Source organism: Aythya ferina (genome assembly GCF_964211825.1).
Source record: "Aythya ferina genome assembly, chromosome: 7".
Classification (NCBI taxonomy): Eukaryota; Metazoa; Chordata; class Aves; order Anseriformes; family Anatidae; genus Aythya; species Aythya ferina.
Window position 1 is genome coordinate 1,677,625 of NC_140302.1, and position 27,481 is coordinate 1,705,105.

General features: G+C 39.8%; 1 protein-coding gene across 4 annotated transcripts in view; it reads right to left on the reverse strand.

The window, feature by feature from the left end:
* The window catches only part of FAM13C (family with sequence similarity 13 member C), a 130,715-nt gene that overhangs the window by 20,791 nt on the left and 82,443 nt on the right, over positions 1 to 27,481 (reverse strand). For all 4 annotated transcript variants that reach the window (XM_084526150.1, XM_084526151.1, XM_084526153.1 and 1 more), the window contains 5 exons: positions 24,867 to 24,923; positions 23,407 to 23,605; positions 16,120 to 16,241; positions 7,716 to 7,779; positions 1,869 to 2,019 (listed from right to left, as the gene is read on the reverse strand). In XM_084526150.1, the coding sequence (XP_084382276.1) occupies positions 1,869 to 2,019; positions 7,716 to 7,779; positions 16,120 to 16,241; positions 23,407 to 23,605; positions 24,867 to 24,923 (593 nt within the window). The remainder of the gene's footprint in view (positions 1 to 1,868; positions 2,020 to 7,715; positions 7,780 to 16,119; positions 16,242 to 23,406; positions 23,606 to 24,866; positions 24,924 to 27,481) is intronic.

A 27,481-nucleotide genomic window follows, 5' to 3' on the forward strand; every position in this document is an offset into this window, starting at 1 on the left:
GTCATATTTATATTTAAAATAACACATCTGTACATGTAAATAATTTTTCCTATTGCCTTATTCACTAAGCAAAGGCTACTACTAGGGACATAGTATATATGGCACGTCCTTGAAAGTCTGTTTCTAGCTTGGTGCAAATCTCTGGACTTCTGTCCAAGTTCAACCTAAAATAACAAACAGTCCCACGTGGCAACTGTACCTAAACTGCATCTTTCAGAAGATTTCATTAGTAATTTAAGAGACAGAATTAAAACTGGCTCTATCTATAAAAAATAGAAAGTCATTAAAAACAAGCAAACTAACCATAACACAGATGTTACCAGGAAGGAGAATCCACTGAAATCCATTAACTAAGTAAGCTTTATCTAAAGCAGAAGTTTGAACTGCCAGAGTTACAGAGCATGCTCTGAACTACAAGAGAGAAACGCTACATCATCCAATATTCGCATGTGTAGAGGGAGATAGGCACATAAGAGATAGAGAGTAGGGGTTCACTAACACTTTAAATTAAAACAGAATCAAATTAGAAGAGAAAAAATAATAAAAATAATCAAAGGAAGCCTAACAATTCATCCTAGCAATATATTATGAAACTAACAGAACAAAATAGGTTAGTAAATGACAGGAAAAGGAAATAAAACTCACCCTGCCATAAAGGAAAAAGTCAGTGCAGGTTTTGGATGAGCTGCAAAATGTCTCTACCTGTGCAGCACATACAGATTTGTCTCTGCCTCAGATCCACATCAAGGAATAGCACTGTTGCAAAATTAAATACCTGTATCCAAGAGCCATTAAGGTGTTTGCCTCACTGTGCAAAACCACCAATTTTTTAAGCTAAAAGAATGAAGACCCAGTACAACAGGATATTTAGTATTCTTTACATTCCTTCTGTCTTATAATAATTTGGATTCTACGTACCATTTCTTTAATTGTCCAATGCAAACCTGAAACTGTAGAACATCTTAAGTAGAATACTGTAATTTGTGATCTTTTTAGGTAAATAACTTGCTGCTATTTCTTGCTGAAAATTATAAGCAGTTTCTGAAATAAGTTCTGAATCTAGCATTTATTCAGACATTAAATGTCAATTGCAAAGGGATTACTTACCTATCTGCCTTAATTTTGACCATATGTGGTCAACAATTTAGATATTTGTGTATTCATGTCACTTGTCTGTGAGATGCATTAGTCATATTGCCTTTGACCTATTTTTCACAAACAGTGATTCCTCTTCTACTGAGCATCACGACTCTGCCAGCCCAATGACTACAAGCTATGAATTGACAAAAATAGTGCGGAGCCTTAGGGCTATTTATTTGCAAGGACTGATTTCCATATTGAGGAAAAAGGAAAGATAACACACCACAATTTGCCCATATTGGTAATTTTAAATAAAGCCTCATGAATTATTAAAATCCACATGCTGTAAAACTCACCTTCACTATCTCTCTGCTGATGCATTAAACTAAAATCAATAATAGGAGAAATGAAGTGATATTGGTCTGACAAAAGAATGACAAAAATAGAATTACATGATATGGCAGACGATCTCACACAATACAGACATAGGAAATAAAGAGCATAAATTTACTTGAACAAATTAAACTGAAAATAAAGGAATTGGGATTCCTAAAATCTATCTGAAAAGTACCACTCCTTTGCAGAAAAACAGAGGACTCCAGACATTCCTTTCTGCTCTTTTAACAGGTATCATCCCTTTTTGCATTACATAGCATTTGCATCAGGAAATGGTGCTTTGCATTAGCTCTGCACTGTTTCCCGGAGGACTGCAAATCTGAGATTGAACTGCAAATCACAAGGCTTTCTTATAATTGCAAATGAGAGCACATCATGACACGATCCCTTACCTCCACAACTGGCCCCATCAGGATGCACACTGGTTTGGACTGATGAAGGGGTTGGATCCTTGGGTGCCGGCAGCTGAGGAGTTTCCTCCTGGGTTGGCAGAAATGCAGAGCACAGATCGGTTTCGAGGGCTTGTAGCTTCAACAAAGAATTCTGCAGACAAAAGCAGAACATTGGGCTAGATAGAGAGTAACAAAATACAGAGATAGCTCTTCAACTCACTGAGCCCATCAGAAGCGCCTGCAAAGGGGTGTTCCACTAGCAGCTCTGAGAGGATGTGCAAGAGAACAAACACGCACTATTCCACGAGTTTCCTCACTTCTGGTTATTTAAGTCCCAATTTAAATGGATTATTCGTGACACGTGGGAAAGATGACATCGTCAGCAAAAGACAATTTATTCTAGGAAGGCAAATTGAGATGGTGTCCCTTTTCTTGGTCTTGAAGCAATACACTAAGCAAGTATTTCATTCATTGGGCTGACATCACGATCTGATGATATTATGTCCCTCCCCATTCACCATTCATAAAAAAAAAAAAAAGGTATCCCTCTCCAGCCTATTGTGCAGTACACAGCAGTGAACAAAGAGTTACTGAGAACACACTCCCTCACGGGATTCTTGGAAGAGATTTTTTTTTGATTGGCTTTTTAGAGATACTTCTTTATGTAGACGTTGCTTTTATGTAGGCGGCTGCTGCTTCTACAGGGCAAAAAGATCATTTCCTATCTGCTGCAAAGGCAAAATTGGCAGATCATTGTCACTTGCTGCAGACAAATCAATGGGAATGAGACCCGTTATCTATAACATCACTTCCAGCTACTGTGTCGTGCTTGGTCCATTTCTCATTTTAATCTTTAGTGCTGCATGCGATATTCAGCTGTGCAATCTGACAGAAGCATCTTGCTGTGATGTAAACGCTGTGAAAGCCCTAATCACCATCCAACTGGGCGAAATGACTCACTATTGATACCCCGTGCATTCAGCTCCCCTTTCTCAAGGGAAATACAGCTTGCAGCTTAAAACAAAAACACACAAGGCTGTCTTAATAATCACACAGCTGGTGCATTAAGAATATACATAAAATGTTAAATCACACAAATGGTACATATTTGTAAAGAGCATTTTCTGAAAAAAAAAATATATATCTGAGTCATAACAGAAAAAAATATTCCTGAAGTTCATACCCTAAAATGCTCTTTTATTTATTGGAATAATTTCTCTTGTGTAAGAATATATCACCTATTTAGTAAGTAGCTTAATATATTTGTACATTATTTTAATTGTAATACAGCTGTTTTATAAGCCCGAGAATTTTATAAGCCAATCTTTTTTTTTTTTTTTTTTTTCTTAAGGAAGGTAAATTAATTTGAATGAAAACAGCAGGGAAGACTTTCAGCCTTGATCCTTTTATAGAATTCAGGCAGTGAAAAGGGACTGGAAAGCAGCTCTTTCAAGGAGATACCTCAAAATAGGGAAGTTTTGAAAAAGCAAGAAGTGATTTTTCCCTGTGAAACTAAGTATGCTGGCTTGAATGGGCACCCATGCCACTAGTTCTTGAAGAGTTTTCATGACCCATAGAGCCTCATTTTCTACAACCTCTCACCCCACCTAGACCCAGTGTGGCTGTGGAGTTACCACAGCAGATGGGCAGTGTTTTACAGTAACTATACAATTTACACAGTAGTGAGAATTCTGATCCCAGCACTGACCTTATCGCATGGACTGCTGATAGCAAGCACCTTTCCAAAATTTTCAAGGGAGTCTCTAAGTCTCCCAGTATGGAGAACATAAACAAATAACTGACAAAAACACCTAACCTTCATGGACTTCAGCATTTGAAAAAAAAATCCCAAGTCAAGAAAACACATTCATTTTGCATCACTATTTCTTATGATACATTAATATTTATGGCAAGCGCAGTATAAGGGCATTCACACAGACTACATTGTTAAACGCTATTTCAGCAATGCCTGTGGTGTAATTCACAAGCTGGTTTATATTGAGTTTTATGTGATGTTTTTTCACCCGTCTGTGGAAGGTGGGTGGATGGCAAATTTCCAGCCCCTGCCAAATACTAAAAAAAAAAAAAAAAACAAAAAACCTATAATAATGATAGAAACACATGCTATAATTTCCTGAATATGCCCTTCACAGAGATTTGATGTAGGGACAAAAAGAGTAAGAAATTTTTACCACTTTGATGTTACCAGGTAAATGAATCTGGAGTATGCCATCAACCTCATCTTACTCCTTACAGGAGGGCCCTACTAAAGGGTAGGGATGACCCTGCTGCCTGCCTTGCCCTTCTCTGAGGGGCTGTCTGAAGTACGGGCAAAGGCTGAGCAGCCAGCTGGATCCTGCCAGTCTGGGACCTGCAAACATGCTAGAAGCAAATACAAACAGCTATAATACATAGGGAGGGAAATGTTGGGTCATGGCAGGTACCATCATAATTTTAGGTAAATTCTTCCATGGAAAACCAGTATCACTGGAGAAATTTAAACTATGGCATGTTATAGCAGCTGACAACCTCATCTCAAATACTTCAGACTTGATGCTCATTCCAACCTTATTCTGGTGCCTGCCACTTGTGCTATGCAATAATTCCTGATTCATGCTGATGGAAATGAAAGGACATATCAATATTTGAAATGGATCCTTAAGTTTATTGGAAAGAAAACCAATATTGACACCTCTTAAGAACAGTATTTTGCAAATTTGAAAACGAAGCAATTATAATTGTCTTGGGAAAGGGTTTCTTATATTCGCTGTCCTCTTAAAGTAATTGACAATTCAAATAACTTGAGCTATACCAATTCCTCTAGAGGAAGAAAAAACAAAACCCTGCATTATTGCAGATCAAAGATTATGGAAAAATATAGACATTTACAGGAAGTCCAAGGAAAACAGAAAGAGATGCAGTGTGGTATTTCATTCCTATTTGTAATTCCTGCTATTGCTTTAAGAAAACATAGTCATTAAAGTATCGTACTCTTGTCTGCTGGAGAAAAAATGGTACAAAAGGATCACCATTTGCTGAGGAAGTTCAGCCCTGCAGTAAAGAAGCCATCTTTACAAACCAGCAAGCTTGTAGACTGCATCCACTGACCATCTCTCTTTCCAGCAAATGATTATTAAAAATCAAGAGTTGAGGCCTTAGGGCAAGGAATTATTGAGATGACAGATAACTTCTTATATCTAAAGATAAATACCACGCACCTATACTCACACTGTTATATCACTCTGGACAACGCGACGCTGAAGGAACAAATGTGCCGTTTATCACCAAAATTCTCTGGCAATGAATGCAAGTCCCATGGAATCTCTTTATATATATATAAAAAATGTATTTAATTTTTTTAATTGGTGCTATCAGTACCTGCCTCTCCAGCTGAAGGTCTCCTACATGGGGCCCTGTAACATCAGCCCTATGCACTGTGTCAGTCAGCATAACCAGGGAGCTGCAGCCCAAGGGAAAACAACGTGCCAAATGGAGCCTCACAGCACAACAAAATTTCCTTTGTTGCACCAAGGGCTATGATACCATTAAGCCCGCTAATTAATCAGCACTCACAGCAAATCCCCAGAGAAAGCAAATAGCTACCAATGGCCGAAAAAGAGCCATTGCTGCTAGAAATAATTTTGCTCCCCGTTTCATTTGATTCCTGTGGAAATGTAAGATCTGGTAAATTTAGGAACTGAGGAAAGAAGGAAAGAGAATGGGTCTGCCCCTTCCCATAGACCCTGCCCAGTGTCAGAAAAGCCTGGACTTGCTGCAGTCGAGGTAAACTGAAGCTGCCTTTCCCCACACAATGTTTCTGAATATTCAGGATGGCTGCACCCTGCCCCTGGGCCTGCTCCTGCTGCCCACCCCGGGACAGGAAGGCAGCTATTCCACTATATCCAGTTTATTGACGGATTTACTGGATTTATGAAATCAGCTGGGGCAGAGAAAGAGAATAATCCAAGCTTTCAGAATTTAATGGCCTTTGAAGTGATTCATACAGAAAGGAAACTGAACAAATATCAGCCTGTTCAATTTCCTCACCGTAAGGAAATTAAAAGCAGAGCTAGAGCAGTGACATACAAAACCATCTCCCTTGCCTTTTAATCTGAGAGTTGAGGTTAAAATAAGATAGGTGTATTTTATACGAATATAAATAAATCTGTGGTATCTGCTAGGGCAATACTCATGTCTTGAGGCAAATGACATTTTCAATTCAAAATTTCCCTTACGAGGAACAAACAAGCAACTATAAGATAGAACAAGATATGCCCTGGGTTTGAATAATGTCACAGGTGACCAGTTAGGAGAGACAACAATTTCTCCAATGCAAGAAGGGAACTTGTTTTCTAACGGCACATTTCCATTTGGGTTTGAAGGAGACCTGAGATATACTACAATCTAAGATTTTGCAAAAGAAAGTTAGCACCAGAATGTAGATCTTGCTCATTCCCCATAAATGATTTACATTTTATTTTGTGATCTATTTATCAGTTTTAATATCTCACAGTTTTTATTATAATATGTTATCTTAACCGCTAAGGAATCCTTAGAATCCAAGAATTTTAAATCTTGTAATTTAAATCTTGTGTGCAGCCAGGAGTTGGACTCAAGGACCCTTGTGGGTGCCTTTGACCTCAGGATTTTCTATGATTCACCAATTTTGGTTCTGGAAATTCTGGTGAAATTTGCAATGGAGCTTCTCAGAAGAAATGATTATTTAGTAATTTCTCCCAGGACCTTATTTGGCTTGACCAGTCCTGAGAATGCTCCCTTATATTGGTCACAGAAAGTGCCTAGTTATTATCAGGATTTTCAACAGTGAGCTGCACAACGATGGCACAAATGCACAGGAAATAATTAAACGAAAGGAGAAAATTAAGTCTGAATTCTTTCAAAAGGACACAACATTGTGGTTTTCTCCTAATGAAAGTCAGGCATCTATTAATAGGCATATTCAATGGCTCATTATGGAAACAAAGCTGGTTTTCCATAGTTTGACAGGAATAGACTTCATTTTCTCCACCTGCCTTTATTGTCATCTTATTCTACACTTAAAATTTTGTCTGCTCTTTGTTTAAGTCCAAGCATGTTTGCAGTACTATCTTCCAGTATTAAGTTTGCTCTATGCTAGTATGCAGATACCCTTATTTGTGGAAGATGCTTTATAATGTTTGCCATTTTCAATAATTGCACAACTTGTTTTCGGCCTTCCGTAAAATGCCTTGACTGTGACAGTTTAGCCCAGGCTCATCCATGGTCACACTGACAGTTTCTCTGTGTTCTTCTCTTATGCTGTGCTCCTGACATAATTACTATGAAAAAAGATCCCATTTTGAGTGTTACAGGTGTTATCTGGCTCTCCTTGCTTTCTCTCTTCCCTCCAACTCTCCCCTCCTACTGACAAGCCTACCTTTCAGAATACATTGTACAATTCACAGTTTATTTATACAGGATGTAGCAACCTTGAGACCTTATTTTCAAACAAAACATAATTGATGGTTGAACATATTTAAGCTGTAATGTGATGAAAAAAATCAAATGTTCTTGCAAGACGGCATTTCATTTAGTCAATACTCAATGTTTAATTCTTTTCTGATCAGACAAAAAGCAGCATAGCTCACTTAAAATATTTTTAAAATCTCATTCCAACTTTTAAAACATTATAGTAGTCTTGCATCACATTATTATGCTTTTCTCCAAAAACATGACTAGAATGATTCATTAAAAAGCTAACCTAAAATTCACAAGTGATTACATTATTCCAAGAGCTGAGAATTAACAAAACACAAATATTTGATTCAAAATTTGTAACACCATATTTCAGCTTTTGGTTACACTCACCTCACTTAAGCTGTGCAGTTGCTCAGTTGCTTCCTTTTGTGAAATATATGCTTTCTGATCTAGACTACAAAATAAAACAAGAATTTTCACTCAATAAATTGCTTGTGTGTGCTGCAAATATTTCAAACTTTTCATCATGTCTGTACATAAACTGCAAGTTACAGAATATTTATTGAAAAAATAACATTTCTATGAAATTTACTTCTGTATTTTATACCTCATGCAAAAAACACTGGTGATTTTATGGAATTCTACATAATATATTTAAACTCTGAATGAGAATCTGGAAACTATAATGTTAAAGTGTGGGCTCACTCTGTCATACAAAGAGTCCTGCAGCAGCATGATTGGCTCTTAGCATCATAAGCTAATAGGGTTAAAGCCAAAAATAAGTCCAAACATTTAAACCTAAGTACGATTTGTCCCACATGCTTTAAGTTAAGAACAAAAGTTTTCCTGTATCAGAGCCATAAAGAATAAATCTTTCTGTATTTCTACTTGATGGTATTTTAGGCTCCCAGTCGTCAACTTTCTGCTTAAGTACTCTTTTGCAAATTTCATAAAGACTCACAGGAGTCTCAAGAGGAGCTGGAAAACCTTTAAACAATAGAGATTTCCATGTGTTCATAGCTTTGCTTTTCTCTCGGTGTATCACCACTTCTCCATGCAGAAATAGGAAAGGAAGGTCCTGGACCAGCAAGGGGAAAATCTCTTCCTGCTGACTAGCTGGTGAGAGGATTGTGCCATATCCAGGCAGATGTAGTCATTTCCTAGGGATCCACATGCACAACAGCTTCAGGGTTAGTTACAGGCATCTATCAAGGACTGAAACTGAAGCCTAATAAAAACCTGCCGTGGATTAGGTGAGAAACCTGCAGAGCCTGATACCACAGTTCTATCATTTCCCAAAGCAGATGCTCTCTTTCCACATAAAACTTCAAAGATTGACATGGGTGTATCACAAGTTGACTTGCAACAACAGCATTCAGCTGAAGCAAGAAAACCATTGCTGTCTCAGAGAATGAGATTTCTCATTACTGAAAATGTGGAAATATTTGTTCAAGGCTTGTCCCTGCAAGAACTCACTCGTGGATGTGATCAAAATCATTACAATACCCGGATTCCCTTGGACAAAATAATTCATATTTTTCAACCTATCATGCTCAGTCTCATCCCAGCAAAACCAAGCAGTTTTAAAAGTCTCTAGAGACAACAACGTACAGAGAGATACACAGTCCTCTGTGTAGTTCTTAACCAAGAACTATATAGTTCTTCATAGATTTACCATGCATTTAAAGACTGAAACGTGCACAAAGTCTGCCACAAAAACTTTCTATACTAAAACAGACATGATAGTCATAGTAGAATGAACATCCACTTGCCTTCAAAAGGGCTCTGAGATGTGCAATGTCTGTAGGAACAAAAAGGAGCCATTTTGGTGGTGGCACATGTAGCACCAGCATGGGAGGCCTCCCAGGCCAGCCAGCACGAAGCTCACTGAAGATATATTGCTCAGAAGTGCATGAGTGATTGCTGGAGGTACTTAAGCAGCAAGGTGCCTTTGGCTGACTGTTGTACCAGCATCTATCTACATGTCTGTATAGCTCTCCACATGTATATTTTAGTGCCATTTCTCCTAAAAATGAATAGCAAACATCTCTGTAATGTGAAGAGAACAGAAGGAAAACCAAATTGCAGAAGCAAAAAGATTAATGCCTAACAACTGATCTCTAGCTTTTACCCAGCAGCGACAACAGTATGAGGCAGCAGAAAAGTTTTACAAGACTATGAAATACCATGGGGAGTCAAAGAACTAGCTGAGTAGGGAAAAGTGAAATGTTTGTAGTTTTGTTGATTTGTTTAATAACACATAAGGAAGGACCTGCAAGACTACAAACAGCTGAAGAATCAATCCACCAATGAAAATAAAAATATTTAGAGTGATTTATGACATTGAACAAGTGCTAGACAAGTGGAAAGGAAGAAAAGGACATGTCAAATTTGTTCTCTTCTGGTATTATTTGGATGACTCTTTTCAGGGTGCATCAGATGAGCAGAACTTAACCTACCTCAGCAAAAGAAAACAAACAAGCTAAAGAAGGACATTAGCAGTTCTTATAGATGCAGGATGGTATCCTACATAATTCACAGCTGTATCACTCATGAATTCTGCACTCTGGAGGGTAAAAAGATTACAGCATCCTTGCAGTACTACCTGTCTCATTTAGGACGATGTACTTGTCTACTGTTTTGGGGATGCAGAAGTCTTGCATTTTACTCTTTATTTCACTAAAAATACTAGAATAAGATGTTCTTAGCTTTATGTTCTTTGGGTTCAGAAGATGCTAAATATTTTTTTCTGAAATCGTTAACGGAATAAACATTTTTGTGTGAAAAAACATTAACAGCCATCTATATATGCTGAGCTAATCCTATTCTACAGAGTTTTGGGGTGTGCTTCTTTGTTTTCACCGAGATTAACCGCTCTGCTAGGCAAACGCAGGTTATCTGATTGTCACCAGGCAACAAAGGGCTTACAATTTAATAACTAAGGGTTGGATCTTACTCTCATTAAAAGTCAATCACAAATTATCCATTAACTTCAAAAGCAGCAGTAAGAAGCCCTAATTTTCCATCTGTACTGAGAACATTAAAATTATTTTGAACTGCAGCTGAAATTTTGAATAATTGCAGACAACCCTTATTTTGTATTATTGACGTCACATAAAATAATGAAAATGTAATTCTCTCTATAGCTACTATTCAAATATGTTTAACATAATTCTTTACAAAATATAAAAAGCCTGATCTCTCACCCTTCCTGCAGTCTGGCAGCTCTGGCTTTGGCAGAATTATTGTGTTCTGCTATGGCACAGACGACAAAGATTCAATCCAATAACATGTACATTTGAAGCTTGTGGACATAAAAAAAAATCTAAATGTTAATTATCATAACAGAGCTCCTAACAGACTTCAAGGAGAGGACGAATTTGCATGAGCAGTGAGCTGTTTAAAAAAAAAAACAGACCAAAACATGTAAAGTATTGAATTATGCATGATGCCACTTCTAAACCCATATAAAATTCAAATAAAAACACAATTTTAAAAACTAGGGAAAATGTTTAAACATAACCTAAGCAAATTTGATTCTTATTTCCCAGATTAAAACCAGAAAGGAGCATTACATTCTGTAATCTTGCCATCTCCAGCCTTTACGCTCCTCCCAGTTCTACCTCGGATTAGGACTAGATTCCTGTACGTTTAAACCTGTGTAACCCTGGATTACTCTAACACCATTCTCTGGAGACATTTACACACCACGGTGCCTCGTGCGCTCAGCGTCTTGGGCCAAGTAATGCATTAGAGGTGCCATTAGTGACAACTCCTTGAAAGCAAACTCTACTCTGTGCTGTGGATTGAAACCTTTTTTCCAGATTCACTTTCAGTCTGTCCTGGACCCATATTCCTTCCTCATCTCCAGTCTGTCTATCAGTTTTACCCTGCCCACTGTGAGGATGGTCTGCCAGGGGAACAGCTCAGAAAGTGTAGTCTCTGTACCACGTCAGGGGACTGACTCAGCCTATCCAGAGGTTATATAACAAGGGTTCACAGAATGGCAGACCCCAGAACCAACACACCTCAGCATCAGGGAAATGGAAACATCATTGCTGAGACCCCCAAATGGCAAAAAGCACTATAAAATTCAAACATACCACCTCATACAGAGCTGCAAGTAAATGCTTAAAAAACTGGCTTACGAATCCTTAAAAAGCAAAGCAGAACCACAACAGGCTTTTGGATTAACATAAAATGTGGACTCTCAATAAAACATCTTTAAGGGCACAAGACTGCTTGGACACATCCTACGCTACTCTATCAGCAGTCCCCGAATGCTGTAGCAAGCAGACATCCAGAGAGCCAGCGGAGCAGTGTCTGTCTCAAGCTGCAGTAGCTAAAGGCTGGCTGTGGACCACCATTATCTGCTTTTCTTATCATGAGTGCCTCTCATACTCACCAGCCACAGTCCTTATTTGGGCTACAGTAATATGCTTTTTTCTTTTTCCCCTTTGTCATCCCACCATCACTACTGCCGCCTTTTTTTATTTTTTTTTAAAGTGGATGGCAACCCAGGAGTTTGCTCGTGGATTTTCCATTTCTTGATACAAGAAGTACCATTGGCACCTTATACACCAATATTTTAATATCAATACTCCTGGAGAAACTGCTTTTAGGAACTGATCCATCATTTCCCGGCAAAACAGTGTTTCATCAGCAAATCAAGATTTGCTGACACAGAGGTAAGCACAGACATAGACTGGTCGTGATGAATTTTCGCCAGATCGGAGAGAATCTGGCCAGGTTTTCTCCCAGCTTGCCTGGCCACCTGCATGAGAATGAAGCCTCCCCAGCTCTGCCTCACCCATGAGGCTCCGCAACATGGTATGGGGACATCAGCAATTCTGCATCTTCCCTGCTCTTTCTGACACATCTCTGAGATGTATCTGTTGGAAGCATGGAAGATATCAGTCACCACCTGAACTGCACTCAAAAGCTACTTGCCTTAAAAACTTTGTTACTGAAAGCCTTGCTAGAGCCCAGCCTCCCATGGGGGAGCACAGACATCCTGGGAGGTTCTGGCTGAGCCCCAGATCCAGGGAAGCCCAGGGCTCTCAGCATTCCCAGGTTTCCTGGAGAAGAGCCGTAGGTCTGACAACAGCAGCTATCCTGAAACCTCTGCAGAAATTGCAGTCCAACCCAGGGACAAGCTGGGTGCTACTGAATGAAACTGCTTCGTTTCTCTTTTGTTTGGGGAATAGGAAGGAGGGGAAATTTTTTCTTTGTCAGGAAAAAAAATGTAGTTCCCCCACTGACTTGAACATGAACTTCTCTGAAACACTGATATTCCCACTGCCCAGGAGTCCCATGCTTCAGCCCCCTGTCTGTGTAACAAGAAGTATCTGAAGCAAACACCATCCTCCACTCAGGTAAACTGCAGGCACAGCTCTGCAATCCAGATCAGTTTTGCTGATTGACTTTAAGAAGGCAATCAGTAAGAGCAGCTTTTTGCAATCATGCAAAATCATCCATGCTTTCCTGTTCTTTGTTAAAAATAAATAAATAAATAAATTCTCTTTATTGCACCATTTGTTCCTGGGGCTTGCATATAATTTTTACCTCCCAGAGGTGCAGATTATATTACACTCTTATCCAAACCCAACTGCACACAACGACTAGAGCAGTATTCAATGTAATCAGTGGCAACAGTATTAGAAATTCATGTTCTTTTAATAAAATGTAAAGGTTTCCATCTACACAAATGGCATTTCGTATTCTAAATTGATGCTGATTTTCATAAAATTATGCATGATAGACACCTCAAAGTTAAAAACCTTGATTCACAGGGCAAATACAGCTTAGCCAAGGACAAGACAATATCCCCTCATTCTTCTGTTTCAAATGCACTAGTTATCCTTAAATCTCTTCACCAAGAACATTCTCCTATTTCTCTCAAATCCCACTAACTTTTCCTTTACTGTTTCAGTGGTTGTGAGTCATTATAAAATGAAAGCACCCAACCAACAACTAACCCCTCCACCCAAACAATCTACGCATGCACTTGTGCCCTGTTTCTATGAAATGTTTCTCTTACATTGCGAATTCTGCTCTTCTGTCGCGTATCTGTTTATGAAATTCCTGTGTTATGTCACCCTGAATTTAGATTGCTCTGCTAAATGGGGACTGTGCCCAAAAGTTTCTTGTGTCTCAGCAGTTTTTATCCATATCTAGTCAAATTAAAACTGACCTGGCTTTGCACTGACTAGAAGAGATTTCAAAAACTCCATACAGTTCAGATGTATTTAGATTTTAAACTCCAATGAGACTAATTACAGAGCTATAGCAATCTGAAGAAATTATATTATCGAAGGAACAACAAAGCTTACTAGAAATAATCCACCTCAGTCTGAGACAGAAATAAATCCTTCCTCTCCTATCCTCCCCATACACATCAGACAGACAGAAGAGCCTGACCAGTGGCACCCCTGCAGTAGTGTGGTCATCTCCTCTTCTCCAAAAGACCAGAAAGCTTCTGGTCTGTGAGTTATGTATCCTAGGAAGCTGCAACATTCCAAAGAACTTTCACTTTTACCAGTAACCTAGCAAAACTCAACTAGCAGATAGAGAAACTCAAGTTTTGCAGGGCTAGCAGATGCATTCCATCGAAATCTAACTATGACCGTTGTCTGCTCCCAAGCCTCAATACCTAACCTTTGCCATGTTCCAGAGCAGAGAAGGAAGAAAACAAGGCAAGACATCGTAGCTTGGCAGCTGTGTTTTACAGCCCATTGCACAAGCCAGTTCTGGGATCCTGACACAGCAGCCAGTGACCTGCACAAGCTGAGACATGGGCACATAATGACTCTCTGGCCCAATCAAAGCCTATTGCTGGCAAAGAGATGAGGGAAGCTGCCGGTGACTCTTAAGAGGAGTCACCAGACAGAGTGACCCTGAAACTGAAAGTGTTAACCTCAGCATAAGCAATTTAAAGTCCTCTGCCCTAGCTGGGTGGTGGGAAAGTAAAGACAGATGAAGTGAATGCAATGTGTGTGGGAGGCCAGGGACCATGAGTTAATGTGTTCACTCCATGCTCAAAGTCAACTCCATTTTGTTTTAATAATGAAACTAAGACATGGCCAGAACTGAGATGTGCTCACTAAGCTTTCACAGCTCTCACCATGCTAAATCCAGGTGCCACTATTTAACAAACTTAGCACTTGTGGATAGCCAGCTTCCTAAGTAACTACCCAGGTGTGAAACAGAAGTAAATAGCACAGCAAACAACAGTTTCATACGGGCAAACTGAAAAGGCCAAACAGTTGAAGTGCACTGGGTAACTTTGCTGTGGTTGCTGTTTAATTCAGGCACACTATGGCTTTTATGTTTAAAGTCCATCTTTCTTTCGTTATGTTTCTGTTACCAGTCGTGTTACTTCCTTATCTATCCTAACACAGATGCTACCAGACGAGCGTTGGGCAGGTCTAACTCTCTGGTACCAAACTCACTGTTCTCCTCTCGACAAGTAATCCATGTGATTTTTTCCTAGAGTAAAGAATACCAGAGATGTAGAAGGCAGGTTTCCTAGGCTAGGGGTAATTAGAAACACTTTCTGATATGCAGGATTTGCAGTGTCTCAATTGCAGATACAAGCATTGGAGAGTGAATATAGTTCTTTCTGAAAGCTAATTAAATGCTTGGTCATTCTGCTAAAGTTTCCTTTGAGAGCACAAATTAAAATCATTTACAATATTGCCTACTAAAGGCTGTCATGAAGGCAAGCAGCTCCTTTCACATAAAGCACCAAAATACCATTGGATGGCAACTGTTAGAACTGAGCTAGCACCAACTTGAGACAGGCCTTGGAGGCAATGAGCTGTGTGTGTCCACTGGCTGTGTCCTGACCCACTGATCATCCCCAGGGCGTACAGCTGCTGCTCAAGTCCCCTCCAAAGAGAGCCAGAGCCTCTGTCACGCTGCAGTGGAAGCACTCAGAGCACCAAGGCTGTCATACACCTTCAGGCAGAGAACAGAGATCAGAGAGTCCTGGCTCACCTGCCTGAAACTCAATGTGCACAGCAAAGCAGGGCTGATCCAGCACCTGACCATGGGAAATCTGTAAAGCAGTACCCTGAAAACTGATGACTCTGAAGAGCATGACCTTATTTACACAGTCCAAGCCCATCAGTAAGAGCTAAATCTTATCCTTGGGACATGCCTTTGCTGGTAGGTCGGGTCAGCTGGGTGAGGTGAAGCCCCACTGCCAGCCTTTTGCAGAGCTGTGAAGGATTGGGAGTGGAATTCTGACTCCCAGTAGTTACCAGAGGTAGGTTACTTCATGATCTCTGGGTTGCCTGTAAACAAGAGCCAGCTAACTCTTGACCTAAATGTCCCCCCCATCCCTCCATACCCTTCACAGCATTGAAACAAACACAGTTCCACGGTGCTCAGGGTGTAAACAATATGTAAATGTATACATACCCATGCTAAAATCAAGTGTGTGGCTTCCCATTTCTCAGTGGGAATACAGCTCTGAGAAAGACTGAGGTAAGTCAGGGGGGGTGGGTATTGAGCTATTTTTGAAACTTGGCATTGGCACACAGGAACTGAAATTTCTGATCTGAGGATGTTTTTCCTGTTTGAAATTGAAGGGGTTTAAAGAAAGATAAAAATTTGCATTCTTATCTTCATCCCTTTCATTTTCTCCAAACAGTTCTAGGCACATAAATACAGAATACAACTGCCAATTGGGAGCCAGGAGTCTGAATATTTTATACGAAAGGCAACAAATAAATTAGCCTTTCCTAGAATTAATCAGAAATGGAATGCACTGTCTTATCCCAAAGCTTACCTTGGTTGAAACCTCACGACTTCTTCCTGGCATCTGAAAGACACGTTCTGTGCATAGTCATTAGCTGAGGATCCTTCCTTCTCCTGCCTGTCTGAGAGGCCTGGCAATGAGCTCTCCAGCTCCTGCAGAAAACAACAAAAATGTTCAATGTCCTGTCAGTACTGATCAAACTCAGCTGAATATTTTGCTTTAAGGAAGAAAGAGCTTCATGGGACTGGATGCTGATTTGTGGTTCATTGTTATTTTTTGGTAACAATGTGCAAACAATTGGAAAACACAGAGTAGAAAAGGTTTTAAACAAAGAAGCGTCATTCACTGTAAAATGCTTTTTGAAACCAAAGCAGACAAGAAGCTACTGTAACCCTTTTGCTATTTATTAGTTAGATAACATATGTCAGCATCTGAGCTAAGAGGTGCTGCACACAGAGTTCAATATTTTTTGCTTATTTATAAATTTACATTTAAATTGAAATTATTTATTCACATGTCAGTAATATTTCTTTGCTTGGGCATAATCAGAAAAATTTTGGCTGACAAAAGCAAATTCAGTTCACTTAAATACAATTTGTAAAGTTTACCCAGCTTCTTGTTCCTATTGCTCTTTCCCTTCCCCAGCATATTCATAGCTTAATGAAGAGAGTATTTCTGCAGAGGAGTGAAAATCAGTGAGCAAAATAAAATAAATAAATAAATAAATAATCAGACATCTAGCCAAAAAGGAAATAAAAAAGGAAATAGAAAAGGCAATTTATGCAACAAGTCAAGGCCAGAACTAGGAATTAGAAAGGAATACACTTGACTTCAAGCTTTCAGAAACCAGTTGTATGGCTGTGACTATTTATTTAGCATGTCTTAATTTCCTTACCTATAAAATAGGTTATAATATTTCCCTTGCATTGCAAAGGCGTAAGTCAATGAACGTTTTTTCAAATCAAAGATTTTTTTTTACTTTATTAGCTTTTATCAGCCAATGATTTATTCTACTCATTTACAAAATTAAAATGCAATGTGTTTTGCAAAACAACGCACTCACTTCCCCTGGTAAAACAATGTTCCTGAGCTTGCTCCAGTCTCAAAGCTTAGATGCAAGCTTGAAAGTCAGAAGATTGGATAGGACTGCTTGCATGGGAATTTGGAGTGCTGAAGTCATTCTGCATCTACAAAAAAACATGGATGTTTTTCACGTCCTTCTTAGCCTGTTCTGTTTTTACAGATTATGAATGAATCTTGCTTAGAGATACACTATTTAAACAGAAGTAAATTATTATTTTATAAAATTGCAAACTCTACTAACAGTTATAAAATTCAAGAAAGTTGCCTAAATGATCTTCTCTCTGGAGAAATATTCAGTGCTTGCTTCTCAAAATTAATGTGGAAGGACTAAAGGAACTTGTAAAAAAACTGGTAAAAAATAAATAAGTAACAAGTCCAATCATTGGTATTTTACTTCCTTTTTATGATGATATTTTAACTATACTCTTACAATTTATTTTAATCTAAGTCCTCTTATAAAGTACCAGGATACTTGTTGAATAAGGGAATATTAATTTCTACTTGGTGTATGAGATCTGTAAAAATATGCCTGTAATGCATTCACAGAGGTGTAAATATTTGTGCTTAGATGTGCTTAAATTCAAGTTGACGACAACAGCTGCTAATACAGGCAAAAATTAAACTTTGGGTACTATGTAAATGATCAAAACAAGTTTACCAATTTTATCTTGAGGCTGAAATCTTCTCAGTGTTGGACTGTTTAAATCATTCAGTTCCAAAAAGCCAGTCCAGGTAAAAGTGCTAAACCAAACCTGCATTTGGTAAGTGGTAAACTTGCTTCAGCAGAAGCCTCTCTTGCAACAAGTTCCGCTCTCCACTATCAGCACAGAGAAAATGACAATTCAAGATGCTTTCTGCTAGGTGAAAGAGAAAGTTGAGGACCATAATACATGGGGTGGTTTTTTTTTGTTTGTTTGTTTTGTTTTTAATTATTATTATTGTGGTGGTGGTGGGTTTTGGTTGTTTGCTTGTTTTGTTTGTAAGTTGTTAGGATGTTATAGAAAAACCCTAGAGAATCACCCTTGATGGGATGACTGTTTCTTTAGAGCAACAAAATCCTTTTCTGCTGTGTCAGAGGCAACAAACAGTATAGAGCTGTCTTCCATTTTACTTTATTTATTTTGATAGGACAAGGAGTAATGGTTTTAAACTAAAAATGGGTAGATTTAGATTAGATATAAGGAAGAAATTCTTTACTATGTCAGCCAAAAACTACCATCATACACATGTTGAGATAAATCAGTTTCTGTTTCAGAAGCTAATTTTTTTTAAAATGTTTTCCTCCAATCACAGCATATCATAAACCTCTGTCACAGCATCTGAATTACGGTACAGATGTACAAACTTGTGCTGTGTTTACACAGCAGCTTATCTGCTCTTGAACCTCAAAAAGTGCCTTGCAACCTTAATATGCCCTATCCAACACACAAACACTTTTAGATCTCTTCAAATGCAAATTCCTGACCGTGATTCCTGCCCCTGGGAATACTTTATCAGCACGTGGGCCCAGAGCTCTGGTATACCTCATGGTGCTGTGTCAATGCAGAGAATAGCCAGGACTAAAGTCCTGAGCAGAAGTGCCTCCTACACCTCCTGAAAACACCAGTCCACACAAGACAAGAAGCAGATGTGTTTAATGGACAGTGAGCAGTGAATGGAACAGATTTAACCCATGACAGGGGGTATAATTTGAACATAAACAGAGTATATGTAAAAAACAAAGTGGAACCTGAGATGTTCATATGATCGTGTGGCTACTGTCTTAACATTGGCTCTGATTTTATTTTATTTTTTTTCTGTGTATTTTAAACCACAACTTTAATACTGGAAGTCCTCTGAAATTAATATAGGTTGATAACTTAAGTTTATACCCAAAATACAAAATTTCACACAGCAGTTGTCAGAATTCCCATCTCTGGGTATCTATTGTTAAGCCACCATTTCATTTTAATAGTCATTTACCTTAATAATACGACTTAAAAACTGAATTTACCTCGTTATACCCAATATCTAGTATGTTTAGTGTCATCATATAAAAATATCACAATATCAATGAGGATTCAGAGGATGAATTAATTTAATAATCTATTTTCATGAATGTGTATTAACACAGAGTAACCAAAGAAAGGATTAGGCAAGCAGAGCAGACTTTCTATTCCTCACCATCTGTTCTTACACTGAACCCCTGAACTATTTTCTAAGCATATGCTTCCTTATCTCTTGAAGCCCCAAAAATCCTAACCAATTTGATTTTCTAGAGATAAATATTGCAGAATTACTAAACAGAGCTCATGAAACCAGGGAAATGGTGAACCCAAGTAGCTGGAATACAAAGTTATAGCCACATTCCAGCAGCCTGCCCCTGGTCCCATACTTTGGAAAAGTTACAGATGCCCCCATGCCCAGCTCCAACCTCCACACCCAGTTTCTGCCTCCAAAGAAACTACCAGATGCAATATCCAAGAAACAGCTTCACTGTAGTAAGTTTTTATCAGTTGATGTTTTTGTCAACTGATGTCATTCGGTACTGCACTTTTATTAGACTTGGTCCTGTTAATCATCACTGGAAATGCAATAACCTTTTCTGCATCAAGACACGACCACATATACTACATGACCACAGTACTACACTTGTGTAGTAAAAATCTTGTGTGATAAAAATCAGAGGTACAGATATCACACTTCAGCAGCCACACACACTTCCGAGCCTCATGAAGCTCAGAATCCCCAAGATGGCCATCTTTCCCCTACTCGAGCAGAGACCTGCTCCCTCTCAGTGACCTTTCTACAGTGGAAATCCCCTGGATTCTCGCTAGCAGAAAGGCATACAAAATCGTTTCCATCCAAACAGACTTTAATCCTTCCAACACATGCAGCAAACTTATTTACCAAAAGCCTGTTCCAATTTTAAAGGGACGAGTTTCTAAAAATACAGCTCGCAGGCTTATAACACGTAGTTGTGAGTAGCAAGCATTCTTGACTTATCTGAGCAACATCTTTAAAAGAGACACTGCCACTGCAATATTGTCACAGTCTCTTTTTTATGCCACAGAGAACTCAGGCTGGGGAAGTGAGACTGCTGAAAAAGTACAGTATCGATAAACACAAGAAAATGAGGATGAACAGTTTAATCACCATTTGCAGCGCATCATACTTTTCTTTTACAATGCTTGTACTCAGTTACTGCTGTTTGTCAGCTTGACATCAGCTGCTTTTAAGTACATCATTTATCTCACTGAATGGCTTGGTGGCAAGCTGTTTCCCAAAAGGAAGGTATATGCAGTTGCACAGTGCTTCAAAGCATCAGTCTGTCCCACTTCCCCAGGTAACAACAGCCTGCCATATACACAAAACCAAGAGCTACTAGAAAAAAACACAGCAGCACCTCACTTTCAGCTTCAAAATGGAGAGAAGCAGATGCAGAATCACAGAATCACAGAATCACAGAATTTTCTAGGTTGGAAGAGACCTCAAGGTCATCGAGTCCAACCTCCAACCTAACGCTAACAGCCCTCCACTAAACCATATCCCTAAGCTCTACATCTAAACGTCTTTTGAAGACTTCCAAGGATGGTGACTCCACCACTTCCCTGGGCAGCCTGTTCCAGTGCCCCACAACCCTTTCAGTGAAGAAGTTCTTCCTAACATCTAGCCTAAAACTCCCCTGGCTCAACTTAAACCCATTCCCCCTCGTCCTGTCACCAGGCACGTGGGAGAACAGGCCAACCCCCACCTCGCTACAGCCTCCCTTGAGGTACCTATAGAGAGCGATAAGGTCGCCCCTGAGCCTCCTCTTCTCCAGGCTGAACAAGCCCAGCTCCCTCAGCCGCTCCTCGTAGGACTTGTTCTCCAGGCCCCTCACCAGCCTCGTCGCCCTTCTCTGGACTCGCTCAAGCACCTCGATGTCCTTCTTGTAGCGAGGGGCCCAAAACTGAACACAGTACTCGAGGTGCGGCACAGTACTCGAGGATGCAACCAGCTTATGATTAGGTCTGCTAACACAGACAGCTGCAGTAGTTTTTTGAAGGTCACAACACACCAAGGATCTCAACGAGAATGCCTCACACACAAACACTTTACAGAGCACTTCTGCAAGCAGTCTAGTTTTTCACAAGCACCTTAAACAAAGCCATGAGCCAAGTGCTCACTTCTTCAAGAACGAAAGCTTTCCAGGTAGCTGAAGATGTAGCAAAGCAAGCACTCAGGATCAAGGAGTGTGCACACCCCTACTGAGGAGAATGAAGGCTATGTCATATGTGGGGCTTGGTAGATGCCTTCTCCTGAATAGCTTCCTTGTGTAAACTATTCCAAGGGGTAAACACTTTCCTGCACTGCAAACACCACTGAGCTCAGTATAGATATAGGATACTCATTGAAAAGTCTTTCACAGTACTAGGATACAATTTCCTCAGTGAATTTGCAGAGTTGCTGTTATGACAAGATGTTTGCTTTGTGTTTTGGTTTTATATTGCATTCAAAGCTCTCCATTAGTTCTTCTCTCTCAAGTAGTCCCAGCAAATCAAAGGTGGGATAAAACAGTGCCTACACGTGACCTCTTCCAATACGACAGAGATGGGAGCAACTGGGAGGTGGAGGAGGGCACAGGACCACTTTTGGTTTTCCTAATTCAAGCCTTTGAGTCATATGAAAATTATCTGCCTGACACTGTTTTTCCTTCCAGAGACTGCATATCCGAGTTGCAGTACTATTTTATGGAGTCTAATTATATGCTCAAAAAGTTTCCCATGAAACAATATCAACATTTTCATTTAACCCCTTCAGGCCACATAAAATACCATGGAGCAGCAAATCTGTGCTATATTAGCTCTCATTGAGTGAGAGATACAGACATGATGTACACAGGGAGAGGGCAGACAGAAGACTCAGAGGCAGCTGAAAGAGCAAGAGATTATCTGTGAGACAGATCTTGCCGTTTTTATGACTTTCTCATGACTCCTCTTCCTGATTTGCCTCCACTTGCTCTTCATAGGGAAAAATTTCCAATCTTTTTTTTTATCTGCCAGTAAACACACACACCTCACCTACCTGCAGCCTACACAGTACGTCCTAGTAACGCAATACAGTTACCAAAAAAAAAAATAAAAAAGAAGTTATTACTTCATCTTAGGAATAAACTCCAGGAAAAGCATGCAAAAAGATTAGGGCAAGAGCTACTGTTGATATCCTAAAAGAGACTGTGATAATACCACTAGGATGCTATTTGCCTTTGGGTTTTGTTCCATGATACAAAAAGACATTCCTGGTTTTGAAGGTAACACATGCCATCCAAAATAATGAATTCCCATTCTAAATTTGAAAAATTGGACCAAAATCACTCCTGGCCTATGAATGGTTCAAAGCACTTCAGAAAGCACTCTGCAAATTTCTATCCACCAACAAGAAGAGAGGAGAAACAGAAAATACAAAAGGCAAATACATTACACATAAAAGATGAAATACAGACATTTCACGGGCCTCTTCCCTAGTACAGGCTGCCTATCTGCCAAAGTGAACATTAACAGTCCTAGTTAAGAGAATATTTCTAGCTGAGTTAAACCTGGACAAGAGCTCTATCCCTGACATTGCCCACGGGATTCGACTTGGAAAGCACTGGGGGAGAACAGAGGCACTTCCTGCAGGTGCTGGGGGCATGGTAAGCCTAGAGCCTATGTAGGTACCTGCACTGTCAGCAGCAGAAGCTTCTTCATTTCTAGTCTTCTAAATAGCCTTTAGGAAAGTTACAGTTCTGCTCCCCTCAGCTCAACTCAAGGAAGCCTGTGGGCAGAGCGCTGGTACTAGTCTCTGCAGAGACTTTTGGAAAAAAAAATATTACTTAAAGATGAGAAAAACAGAAGTAAGACAAAGGGGATATACCAAAGCTTTCCACAGGCAGCCAAAATACCAGTACAAGACATCTTCAGTCATATAAAACAGAAAAACCTTATCATGTAGTCACAGGAAATCTGAAGAGAGAGATTTGTGTATCTTCAGATACGCTCTCCACTTACTTCTGACAACAGTCGCAAGACAGCCCTCCCTACAATTCCGTGCCTCAAAGAAATTACTTGGCATTACAGGAGGGTTCCAGGACTCCAGGTCCCTGAAAACTGGGGTAGATTATTGTGGGGTTATAACCACATCATGGATTAGCAGAGAGCCCCACTTCTTATTTCAAAAGGTGTGCTTGCTCAGACACTGTGCCATAAACCCACTCTTGGTAAGTTCAGTTTTTACCTGACTTTCCTCATGGCTTTTTCCATTTTCTAGCTTTGCCAAGGGCTTAGGCTTTCTTAGCTTTAAGTTGCCCATGTCAGGCTTTAGAGCATAGTCAGTTACTGCCTGCTCTTTATGCTGCTGGTTGTCTTGCAAAGGCAGCTGCCTTTCTCCTAAGACAGCAGTGTTGTCCAGATAATTTTCTTTGTTATCATCATCTCTGTAAGAAAAACAAAAATGAAATGCATCAGACAGGACTTCAGACAGCTGTCAAAACATTATGAAGAACACCAACAAGATCTCAGCTATTCATGGTGTTTTAATTTTAATGTTAAATGTATGTTGCCTACATACCAAACAAACATTGCATATATTAGTAAAATGATTCTAAGAGGCTAGTGCTTATTGAGAAATCACAAGCTAAACTACTGTTAGTATTATTACATATTTATTTGTGGAGACATTTAAATGAGACTAGTTTTAGAAGCACTCTTTGGCCTCAGCTCTACATTTCATATTCCCCAAATAAAACCTGGAACTGTCTTTTTCATGCAGCAGGCCTCTCCCTGTCCAATGCTTTACAGTAGTTTATAATCTCACAGAAATGTTTTCACGCAGAGTAATTCCTCCCTATAGTCACACTTCCCTTCTGACAGCCTTTCGCCATCTTTCTGAGGGCTTTTGTACAGAGCAAGGAAGAGCACAGGAAGCAGGGTTTGAACAATCGGAGGGATGTTTGGGTGGAGGGGATGAGCATCACCTGCTACCGGTTTGGAGAAAGGTTCCCCTTTATAACACCATATCCGCTGGTTTAATCAGATGCTGTTGTTCATGTATGCTCTGATAACCACTGAATCTTGAACAGAGGTTTTCAATCGTTGCCTAGTGTACAAGGTGCAACCTATCCTAAGGAGACTTTGTTAGCCTTATCCACATTCATCCAATCCCACCTTAAACCTCTCTAATGCCTTCTATTGGGAACAACCCAAATGCAGGATGCGAGACTGCCTACTTAGCTGGCAGGATGAGCAGACTGGTACTATTGCTCTGCAATCCCTGACTATTATCTAGTGTGCAGGTGAAACTTCGTTTGTCAGCTTCATTTTTTTCACAGAGATTCTTCAATGTGCATATCCTTGCAGTTACAAAACTCCACTTACTACTGCTTTGTACCAGCTGCTGTACAGTAAAACACAATATATTAGTTTCAGAGCTCCATCTGAATGAAAGTAATATGATTTGGAGTTAAAAACACAGACCATAACATATTTTCTTATAAAATGACATTTAATCCTCCTATTGTTTACATATATATAATACTAACATGCACTTCCCAGAAACAGTAATAGCTATAGCAGGCAATACCTCACAAATTCTACATTCTTTTGACAATAAAGGCTTCTTTCTAATGGTTTAACAGAAGTCCTCTGACAGCTTTACTTGTTGCCAATGGATTTCAGACAAAATTTGCAATAGCATACCTGGAGCTGCAGCTGGCCACTTGATCTTCATGTACAGAGTCTGAATTCCTGTCACACCTTGAAAATAGATAGAAAATAATTGCTGATAAATAATTGCTCCTGCAGCAGAAATTTAGCTTTTAATAACATGACAGTGCAGCTGAAGGTACGCATAAACACATTTCACATTCTCACACCTTAGCTGAATCATTTAATGTCATAGCTTCTCAGTGATAGCCTACATCTCAGAGGAAGAAGAGGATTTGAAATGTTAAATGCACACAATTTGGCATATCTTTCTCAGCCAGCTGGAAATAATGACAACAAAGGCTTCAGATGTTACCATAAAAATTACAGAAAAAATTTACATGAAATCCTGAGTTTTGATTGCTTATATAATATATTTAACATTCAAAAAAGAATTAGAAACAACAATTAGCTAAGGCTTTTTTTCTCTTAGACTCACCAAAAAAAAAAATAACAACAATACAGCAGTCATTCTTTGAGCAGCAGGGAAAGTAATCCCCAAATAAATTACAAAGTGACCATTAGTCAAAAGTGAACTATCAGAATTTTTTAAAATGCACGAGGAATAATAATCAATTCCATCCCACTGTGTAAAAAACAGCAAAATTATCATAGGACTACATAATCAAAACAAGAAGTCTGGATAAATATGCAAAACGCCAGTGTTGAACAGTGTACTGTGCAGCATTGATTAATTTTGCAGAATGATACAGCTGCAAAGCCCAAGATCAGTTTTTCTTCAAATAAGCATCCATATATACACACACCCTCCCAACAAACATGTACATACCCTTCCTGGGTATGATTTCTACGGAAGAGTCAGGGCCCTGCCCTCACCCTGAGTTCATACTCACAGGGCACAGGCACTGAGTAGGCCTGGAGCGCTTGAAGTTTGCTGGCAGAGGAATCTCTTCATTATGTGGGATGCAGCCTATACTTCCGCTGACTTGTTAAATTTTTAGAAGAGCTGCCCAGTTTAGGACAGAGCACATTAAGTGATAAATTCATAGCTCTGCATTGCAATTTGACGGCAAGGATTTTAATATATTCCTCTTTCCTACCAGTCTTCTGCCAGCATCTTTACCAAAAGCCAGACTGCTGCAGAAATTATTTAAAGGGATACAAAGTGTTTACACTTCCTGAATACATCAGCATTTGTCTGAAAGCATTCGCTGAATGCAACTGGAACGTATACCTACAACTGCAGGTTTCCCTCAATCACATAATATTCCTGCAATGGGTGCAGTTCTCCCTGCAAGGCAAACTGGACTGACAGATGGAAGACAGAGCTTGATGCACACAGTGAATAAATTTACTGTAGAAATGTAGCTTTCTTTGCCTCTGGATGTCTGTCACACCTTTGCCTCTGATCACTCATAAATGACCTTATTGATCTCTGAGATGAGCAAGGCGTGAGGACAGGGTGTAATGGGTAATATAAATATTCTCTAGTATGAAGAGGGAAGCCAAGGAGAAAAGGAGCCAGGTACCTGGATGGAAACTTTCAGCAAGGAGAAAATATAGAAAGGAAATACACAGTGAGGAGACAGTGCCAAGGACAGCTGGCTGGACACAACTCCCAGCACAGACCCAAGAGCAGGGTGACATGCCACCAGGTGCGCCACGCACCGTGTACCAAGCCACAGGCAACAAAGGCCAGGGACCCCCGCTGGGGCCCGCTCTCCCTCCCACGTGTGACACAAGAGAAGATGGGAAGGGGGCACTTCCAACACCAGCTTCACTCACCCCCTCCTCTCAGCAGTCAGCACACTCAGAAGTCTTCACCTACAGAAGACCATTTTGGCAACTGGGAACACTCTCTGGAAGTACGGTGGGTGACTGAGCGCAGGTCCTTCAGCCAAGGCTACGTGTGCATATCTGGGTGCATCCACCTTAACCTGGGGAAGGGCCCTCGGGGGTCACCTCCCCTCAGCTGGCTGTAATAAGGGTGATCTAGAGAAGCGGAAAGCCTAACTCGGCATGCACCAACTGGTTATACATCAAGACGTTATAAATACTCTAAGTGAGCACAATAAGCTGTATTTAAGTAACAAGATAGCAGTAGATATGAAAAATAAGCAATGGTGAATCACACAAGGCCGTGAGCATCATGCAATGAAAAAGACTGTGAGGCAGTTCAGAAGCACAAAACCTGAAAGGGCGAATAGACTTTTTTCTCTCTGCAAGAATAAACGTTAACCAAGGAAACTCACTCGCACAAGACGCTGCTTGAGGCTAAGATCATAGCAGGACCTTTAAAAGATGAATTCACAATATAATGAAAATATCCACCATGAAAGCACAGTGTTTTCACATTGGCTTCTTCCAGAAATGCAGCTTACGTGTTCATGCCACTTGTCTGTATGTACGAACACACAGATACTCACACTCATCTCTTCCCACCTCTAAATCTCATTGCCCAGCTTCAGCCACATTTTAACAGCTAGAGGAATACTCAAGAATTTGCTAAGTTTTGTGAAAGTTTGTGGCCATGCAGTAGGGAGAGTTGCCACCACCAGAAAAACTGAAGCAGCATCAGACTCATTCCTAAAGCATCCCAGTATGCACCAGAACAGCCTCAAGTCATAAATCCCTAAGGGTTGAAGCTT